This window comes from Arachis ipaensis, chromosome B01, assembly GCF_000816755.2.
Source record: "Arachis ipaensis cultivar K30076 chromosome B01, Araip1.1, whole genome shotgun sequence".
NCBI lineage: Eukaryota > Viridiplantae > Streptophyta > Magnoliopsida > Fabales > Fabaceae > Arachis > Arachis ipaensis.
In genome coordinates this window covers 117,003,945-117,012,721 of record NC_029785.2, presented here as the reverse complement: position 1 = coordinate 117,012,721, position 8,777 = coordinate 117,003,945, and the positions used below count along the sequence as shown (strand labels likewise).

The 8,777-nt window shown below is 33.4% G+C and overlaps 1 protein-coding gene across 10 annotated transcripts; it reads left to right on the top strand.

Moving 5' to 3' along the window:
* LOC107634401 (nucleobase-ascorbate transporter 2) lies at positions 2,797 to 8,554 on the top strand. 10 transcript variants are annotated; one of them, XR_002363083.1, is made up of 15 exons: positions 2,808 to 3,145; positions 3,220 to 3,751; positions 3,892 to 3,976; positions 5,371 to 5,400; positions 5,511 to 5,567; positions 6,043 to 6,102; positions 6,406 to 6,471; positions 6,576 to 6,631; positions 6,772 to 6,871; positions 6,983 to 7,058; positions 7,173 to 7,226; positions 7,342 to 7,385; positions 7,580 to 7,666; positions 7,740 to 7,806; positions 8,304 to 8,554. XR_002363083.1 is itself a non-coding variant. In XM_016337932.2 (14 exons), exons 7-14 carry the CDS (start codon positions 6,071 to 6,073, stop codon positions 8,382 to 8,384), a joined length of 492 nt encoding a protein of 163 aa, XP_016193418.1. In that variant the 5' UTR covers positions 2,803 to 3,145; positions 3,220 to 3,389; positions 3,680 to 3,751; positions 3,892 to 3,976; positions 5,371 to 5,400; positions 5,511 to 5,567; positions 6,043 to 6,070; the 3' UTR covers positions 8,385 to 8,554. The 10 variants fall into 10 exon arrangements, 9 of the variants coding, with proteins under 9 accessions (XP_020979655.1, XP_016193433.1, XP_020979653.1 ...); XM_016337932.2 differs by lacking the exons at positions 7,342 to 7,385; positions 7,580 to 7,666; positions 7,740 to 7,806 and adding an exon at positions 8,197 to 8,223 and having other exon boundaries at positions 2,803 to 3,145; positions 3,220 to 3,389; positions 3,680 to 3,751; XM_021123994.1 differs by lacking the exons at positions 3,892 to 3,976; positions 7,342 to 7,385; positions 7,580 to 7,666; positions 7,740 to 7,806 and adding an exon at positions 8,197 to 8,223 and having other exon boundaries at positions 2,801 to 3,145; positions 3,220 to 3,389; positions 3,680 to 3,751.

The window sequence follows — 8,777 nt, the reverse complement described above, 5'->3', positions numbered from 1 at the left end:
CGTATTTATAAAATTTTCTATTATTTTAAAATCACAAATTTGACCTTTTAATTTGTATACTAATAATATTCCCTTGACTTTCAAGACTTTCAAATTTCTTATCTATACATTAGAAAAAACACACTCAACTTACCTATAATAGGGGATAATACATTATATTTGTCCATTTCTAAAAAAATTAGCCACTAAAATTGCCATGGTGTCTCAAGGTTTTTTTACTAATTTCGTATTTATAAAATTTTCTATTATTTTAAAATCACAAATTTGACCTTTTAATTTGTATACTAATAATATTCCATCATGAAACTTGACTTTCAAATTTCTTATCTATACATTAGAAAAAACACACTCAACTTACCTATAATAGGGGATAATACATTATATTTGTCCATTTCTAAAAAAATTAGCCACTAAAATTGCCATGGTGTCTCAAGGTTTTTAAAACTCTTTTACTAATTAGTAATATAAATTTAATTTTGACGCATTATCAGTGTAAAATAATTTTATACGTGTATCTAATTACATAACGTTACATCAGTAAAAATAACTATATTTTATATTGACTACGTGAATGGTCATTCAAAAAAACGAATATAATTGCACGATTGTATAAAATATTTTATACTATTGCTAAGCTTATTAGTTCTCTTCATTTTGATCAATGCAATCTTAAGTAGTTCAGTCTTATATTCTCTTCACTCTTCTTTCTATGAGTTTTACTCTTTCTGCTAGTTGGAAGTTGCAACGTTTCTGATCTTGCTGCTCACGCTACTGTTTAAGAACTCGTTCAATAAGAAACTATGATTTTTTACTTGAGGAATAAGTATGTTGATAATGAGATCAATATAGTGACAATATATATGGATTGAAATTACTAAGTAATCACATTGTCATTATATATGTTATTACTAAAGGTGCTACGTATTTTATTTGGATTTAATGATTGAAAAGAAAATGTTTGAAGTGTTAAAAACGAAATTAAGACCATCTAAATGTTTTGGATTAAAAAAATATTTTATACTATATTATATGATAATTAAATATGGATTATAATGGTGTTTTGGAATCTGGATGTGAGGTCTAAACGTCTTTAATTGAAAATTTTAACTTATTTGTTGATATGGAAGTTTTTTTGACGTCTCCACCTAGACAATGATTAAAAGTAGTTGTAAAAGACTATGATACTTAAGTTACTAAGAGTTTAAGCAGATTTAAATCAGCTTAATGTGAGTTGGATTGAGAAAAATATATGAGTATTAGAATACTTATAAAGTTGCATATTGGATATGATTTAGTCATTCTTTGAAGATAATTTCATATGGTAGTGGGTAGTTATTTTCTTTCAAAATGGAAAGTGACCCCATGTCAGAGGTCGTTTTCACCTTAGTGTCATATCCATGTAGATGAGACCACACTATTTGGGCTAGTTGTCGTTGGGTCGAATTATAAATGATGGTCCTGTTTGAGGATGAATTTTACGGTGTAGAAAGAGGATTGGTTTCTACACCCGTAAATTTATATATGTTGGTTGAAAGAGAGTTTGACAAGTATCTCAAGAAGAGATAAATTCTGTGTTTATCGTATGCTGGTTTAGAAAAACTTTTTTATTGTACAAGTAAGGGTTAAGTACTTTTTTCGTTCCTAACATCTTGGGTTAAAATTAAAATCGTCCCCAACCTTTTTTCGTTATTAATATCATCCTCCACGTTTAAAAACGCTTTAAAATCATCCTTTCCCTAATTCTTGGACCAAAATACCCTTCATCATCATCATCCTCCTCCTCACCTTCCTCATCCCACCACCTCCACTGCCACCAACATTGCCGGCGAGAAGAAGAAGAGGAAGAAGAAGGCTTCGCCGTGAAAAAAACGACCCAGCGACAGCAGTGGCAACCCGCAACCCCTTCCTCCTTCGCATCACTTCTCTCTCTTTCTTCTCCGATGAACCAGCGGCGGTAGCACCTCCTTCGCATCGCTTCTCTCTCTCTCTCTCTCTCTTCTCCGATGAACCAGCAACCTAACGGCAGCAGCAACCCGTCCCTCCCTCTCTTCGCATCGCTTCTCTCTCTCTTCTCCGATGAACCAGCGGCGGCAACGCCTCCTTCACATTGCTTCTCTCTCTCTCTCTCTCTCCGATGAACCAGCGGCAGCAGCGACGACCCTGCAGCAGTAACGGCGGCCCTACAGCAGCAACCCATCTCTCCTTTCTTCGTATCGCTTTTCTCTCTTTCTCTTCTCTGATGAACTAGCGGTGATCCAACGATGACCTTGTAGTGCCAATGGCAACCCAGTGGCAGCGGCAACCCAGCGGCAGCCCCTCCTTTGTTATGGTGGTAGTGGATATGGTGGAGGTGGTGGGAGTGAGGAATGTGAGGAGAAGGATGACGGTGATGAAGGGTATTTTAGTCCAAAAATTTGAAAAAGGATTATTTTAAAGTGTTTTTAAACGTTGAAGATAATTTTAATAACAAAAAAAGGTCGGAGAGGATTTTGATTTTGACCCAAGACATTAGGGACGAAAAAAGTACTTAACCCTACAAGTAATTAAGTGAGTAATTATCCATATCGTGACTAATTGTAGTTAGTTAATTATGGACATTGGTATGAGTTGAATTTTTTTGCATTATTGTGTAAAAAGTAGCAAATTAGTTAGTGGATCAGCCTAAGTTGGTATAATCTTTACCCTAATTTTTACTCTTGTTCTATCACTCACTACAAAAAAGGAGGTTAAAATGGCATTTATAATACGGCGGTTCTTTAAAACTGTCATAATATTTAGATATTCCGGCGTTTTTTGTTTCTGCCATAATTAATTTTTGGATTTGTGGCGGTTTTGGTAATTCTGGCGGTTTTGAACCGCCGTTGGCATGTAGGTATAAAAGAAGAGTCCCTAAATTTCAGAAACCCTTAGTTGAAACCCTACGCGTGTGATGTTGTTGCTCTTGGATGGCCTATGCGACAATCTCCGATCCTATTCCGTTCTCCGACGATCTTCTTCGGTGACATCTCCTCCGGGATCTCCTTCGGCGACATCTCCTAAAGCTGCGATATCCTCCGGTGACGTCTCCTCCAGCTTCCTCTCCTTGTCGTCCTCTGTGTCTTCTCCGCCAAAATCGTCAACGCCTAATTCCTCTGCGACGATCCAGGTAAGCTTCCTTTCCTTCCTTCTTTCCTTCCTTTCCTCTTCTTTGCTTCCTCTGTGATGAGTCTCTCTTTTTAGGCCGTTTGCGAGGATTCATCGCGAGTGGAGAAGTCAGTTCCGCAGTTTGCACTGTTGACGACGTTCCTCCACAATTTGTGTTCTGCCGCTCTCGCTGCGCCGCCGCCGCCACCGCCGTTTCTCCATTCCTCTGCTTCATGCCTTTGCCGCCGTCCCTCACTCTTCCAAAGGTTATGTTAGGGATTGTATTTTCCATTTCGGTTTTCAGCCATGTGTAATATTAAAGTGTTAGGATTCTTGATGAATAATAACTTAATGAATAATAAACTAAACTAGGTTGATGAATGTAAACTGTAATTGCATTAGTTTAGAAATACATTTGTAATGTGCTGTTGCATTATTAAAATCTATCATTGAAGACTATTTTTGTAGACTTTATCCTATTTGTCAAAATGATTAGATCTAGCTTTTCAATGTTGATGGCTTGTTTATTTCTTCCTTTTCTTGTTTGTGTATGAAGATATGAAGGTGGCCACCATGCTTGTGGATCCTGCTGGATTGTCAAGCTTACTACCTCTGCCTTGAAAATTATGTCAGTTCTCAAACCTCAAATTAGTCTAACAATTAATAGCTTATTGTTCAAATGTTTAATTAAGAGAATGACACTTTTAATAAATTGATCATTTAAACCTCACTATTTCATTAAAGAATTTGAACTTTGATCCATCTCAGGGTGCTTCAAAGGGGGCTAATTTGAAAAGCTCTTACTGAACCTGGGGTTAAGCATGCGTTGATTGCAATACAAGTGCTTCAGCAGGTAGTGTGTATATATATATATATATATATATATATATATGCTTCACCATGAAATTCTAAACATGCATCTCCAAATGGGGTTCTATATGACACTCCTCAAATTCGTGGATTAGATGGAGCATGCATCATTGATGCTGTCACTTGGATTTGTTTTTAAATTTTTGTTTCACATTTTGTTAGAATTGCACTTATGTCTTTTTGGAATATGTTACCAGTAATTTTTCGTGCCTAACTGCAGCCAATGAATGATTGTTTAACAAGATTCATAATTCAATTAGTCCTTCCGGATTTTAGATTCCATGATCTGTTCAATTTTAAGTAAAAGCATCAATGTTCATAGCATTGTCAAGCTTACCATCATTTTCAGATACCAAAATGATGCAGCACCTGTTTAATATAAAAAGAAGGTTTTGCACGCAGCTAGCGCACTCTTTTTATTTTGCTTATTCTTTATGGAAATTTGTTTGTAGTTTGGTTTTGGAAAAGAGGCTCACAAACAACCCTTTAATAATGTATTGTATAATTGTATGAGAATTCCTTAAAGAGATAAATCTTTGAAACATCACCTTCATTTGGCAGAGTATTGTAGTGTTTCCAAGTAGCCCCAATTTGAGATTTCAATAATGTAAATGAAGGTTGTTTCGCAACTAGCTAGTTGTAGCCTTTTATTTTCTACAGTAGAAACTACATATACATGGTACTCTAAATAATGTTGTGTTATAAGGAAGCAATCAGTGTCTGTCTTTTGGTTGATTGATTGTATGAATAATTGAATATGTTTTTTTTGTTATGGCTCCAAATTTTCTTTCACTTCGTTGTAAATTTTCTCCAGTTTGAGCTACTTATAATTGGTCACTAGTTTTGCCTGTTAAAACACAAGGAAAAGGGACAAGCAAAGCAAGTAGTTAGAATCTTAATTTAGGACTTCAAATTACGATTTTCAATAAATCAATTTTTTTTGTTCTTTTTACAATTAGTACTATATTATAGTTAGTACTAAGTATTATTGATATCTCAACATTTAGAGGATTAACCCTTTCTGAGACAGGAAGTTAGGGAACGTTGGGAATGTAAGATGCTAATAATCTCAGATTTTTTAGAGATATATTTGTTCAAGCATCCCTTCTCTGCTTTTAACACACCTCTCTCTCTCTCTCTCTTTCTCTCTCTCTCTCTCTCTCTCTATCTCTCAATATATACATTATGTGGTTTCTCTTTCTTGTTTTGGTTCTTTTTTAATTTTATTTTCTAGGGCACCTTGCATTTAATTATGGTGACTTGAAAAAAAGAGTTCTCGTTTAGTTTGTATTTGGATAAACTTATTTTGCTGTCAAAAGTCAAAACAATTATAGCTTCAATGTTCTAATTATATGACTAATTTTGTATTGATATCAGGTGCAAGCATTTGAAATTGAATTAAAATGGGTATGGAAGAATTCCTTAATCACATTTATCTTCAATTTTATAAAACTAATTGCTGCAGTTGTTTACATTCAAACTTTAACTAGTGTTTCATGGTTATGACTTGTTAACAGAGTTTCTGTGGAGCTGACAATTCTTCTACATTGACTATTAATCAAGGATTTCGCTAAGTAAGTAATTATATATATGTATGTAGGTATTTGGTTCTTGTTTTGTCTTCAGATGAGATGGTTGGTGATTGTTGTATCTTTTCTTTGGATGGTTATTACATTAAAGTTAAGGATCTTCTCTTGTATCATATATAAACTATGGTTTGATTATGCTATATCTTATTCCTTCCCTTGTGGCTTGAGAATAATATATTTGCTTTATTTATTTCCTTGACTCTTTTTACTTTATAGGAAAAAATTAATTTGCATATACACAACTACTTGAGAAGGAAAAATGCACAATATAAAAGTATATAGACTAGTTATGCCAAAAGTACTACTTTTAGGAAATTTGCATTGGTAGTATTTCATGCCTTTGCAACTAGTATTATGTATAAGAACAAAACTGAAGTTAATTGTGAATTCGTCTTTGGTTGAGATTGATATTGCTACCAACCACTTAATGAAATCTGAGATAATGTGTTGGTTAGTTTAGGTTGCTTAAGAGATTGGACTTTCCAGAAATGAAGTTCAGCTTATACTTATGGGCTATGAGGTATGTGAAATGCTATTTTTCTGCACCTCTTTACTATAAAAAGTTTGATTGCATACTTGCAAGACATGAAAATTGAAATAGCACACTGGATTTGCAAATATGCATTTAGTTCTTATATTCATGGATATGTTCCTGATTTTATTTTATATCTTGTTTAGAATACAGTAGAAGCTCCTGGTAATCTAGAGATTTTGCTTTAATTGAGAAGGAAAAGGTGTCGATGAAGGATAAGATTTCAATGTAGTACTCCAAGTTTATCATTATTTTACTTTAACTGACTAAGGTTTTTCTTTATTAATCCAGCCTCCTTGCTGCTCTGCTGGTGAAGGATCTTGTGTTTCAAATGGAGCATGCGAAGATTGCACAACGGTAATTGTACAAATAACCTGGAAGCCCAACTAGTTTAATTAATAAAATTCTTCCCATGCTTGTTTTAACATGTTCTTTTCATTTCTTTTGGTTTTCCATGGCAGGGATATCCTTAAATGGTGCAACGGAATTGTAGGTTTAGGTTTTTCTTTAAGAATTGGTTAGTGTTATTTTCTTTAAGAATTCTATTTTGTTGTCTGCTCTCAACTTTGTCATAGTTAATGTTCTTAACAGAACCAGAACTTAGTTAGTTGATTGATAGGCAAACTTCCAAGTAATTGCTTTTCCATTTGTTTGTAGAGATTCTTAGCACAATGAGAGCAGTCCAAGGTTCACTAATAGTAGCATCATGCATACAAATAATTTTGGGATTTAGTCAAATATGGGCCATTTGTTCCAGGTATGCTTTTTTTTATTTTGTTGAAATGTATGTTACACTTTTTGAAGTCAAAGAGAGAAACTTGGATTGGAGAATACGCCAAATAATTATTGTGCTTTCCTTTGCATTCAGGTTTTTCAGTCGACTTGGAATGGTTCCAGTAATTGCATTAGTTGGTTTTGAACTATTTGACAGAGGGTTCCTTGAGGTACATATAACACCAGCCCCACTTACTGCATTATTAATAGTGAAATTCACAATTATTTTCTCATCACTAATATGGTTTTAGTATACTATTCTGAATCTAAATCATTTGTGTTAGGTTGGGAGCTGGGTCGAAATTTCCATGCTAATACTGTTTATAGCCTTATCTCAGGTACAATTTAGGCAATAATGGATTAGGATTCTCTTATGTCTATCTTTCTTAAGGCATATTAATTTTGGCATGTTTCTTAGTATTATTGTATAATTAGGTAGCTGTTATTGTATAGGACAAGGGAATAACAAGACAAATCCCATCCAAAACCAAAAGAAGCACTCATGATTACGTAGGTCTAGTCAATATATAGCTGCAGGTATATACATCTTTTACATGAATTGAACCATCATTCATGCAGAATATATATAATCATCACCATTAAGACTTTTCAGTTTTCCCTACTCCCTACTTGGCACGCTAATAATGTCTTTACCTAATTTTTAATGATTTACTTTGGGCTTCAAATAATTCACATGCAATACGGATATGAAAGTGGGCTTGGGAATTTTTGAGAGAGGTCTATAAAAGAGAAGAGGCCCAATAATAAAAAATATAATGTAATATCTTTATTAAAATTGAAATATTTAACGCCAAAAGTTACCAAAATTTAACTATCTTCCTTTTTTTTAGCTGCCAACTTATCCTGCTAGCATGTTTCTTAGTAATGCTAATGGAACAGTTTCGCAATAGCATCAAGGTGAAAAATTGTGTACAAATCATTATAGCAACAATTTCTTCTTCCTTTTGTGGTTGTTGTTTGTAAAGTTTCAATAAAGAATCGTTCAATTGCTGCCATATTTCTTCATTTTATTTAAAGCATATACTTGCACTAAATTATTTGTCTAAAAGAAATGAATGAGAGACTATATATTTTAATTGCTGCCATATATTTATTTATTTAATTCAATTGCTTTCATATACTTACAGAAATTATATTTCTTCTACTTTCTTGTGAGAGAGACTATATTTGCATCACTCACTTCCCTAAAAATAAGAAAAATTACGTAGTGTGTTGTGTTCTTATTACTGTAAAATTTTTTAGCAAGCACTATTTTATTTGATAATTCTATTTTGTTCTTTTTAACAGGCACAAAAGGAAGAACTTCCAGAGCAAGTTTTGTGCTGCTTAAGATTGAACAAAATTGATTTTTTCTTGCATTTCTTGTGCTCATAATAATTATATTTTTGTTGTAGGAATTGGATCAGGAGAGTGAGATTCCATCACCAGAAGAGTTAGGAAGTAGATCTTCTGGAGCAAGCAACAAGGAAGCATGACCTTGCTTGATATGTTAAGACGTATATTAAAGATTATATGTTAAGACGTATTATTGAAAAATGTTACTTTGATAATTTGTTTTTGGATTATGACATTTCAATTATGACTTGGATTATGACTTTTGAATCATGTAAGAATTAATAAAAATCATCTTATGATGTTTGATTTATGGCTATGCCTTTTGGTTATTATGAGATTTTTAAGTGAGTTTCGAAAATATCACTTTAAATTGGTGGTTTCAATCTTACTTTAAAAAACATAAAATTGTCATCATAATTAAGTACAAACGGCAGTTAGAAACTCCCATTTTTAATGAAAACGATGCCATTATACGCTGGTAAAAACGGTGGTTAAAAATTGCCATTTTAAACGAAAATGATGTCATTATAACC

Coding starts and splice junctions, on each gene's coding strand:
- LOC107634401 (XM_021123996.1), top strand. CDS start 6,071: ATGAAGTTCAGCTTATACTTATGGGCTATGAG. Junction 6,103..6,405: donor TTATACTTATGGGCTATGAG/GTATGTGAAATG, acceptor TTATTAATCCAG/CCTCCTTGCTGCTCTGCTGG. Junction 8,224..8,303: donor AGGAAGAACTTCCAGAGCAA/GTTTTGTGCTGC, acceptor TTTTTGTTGTAG/GAATTGGATCAGGAGAGTGA.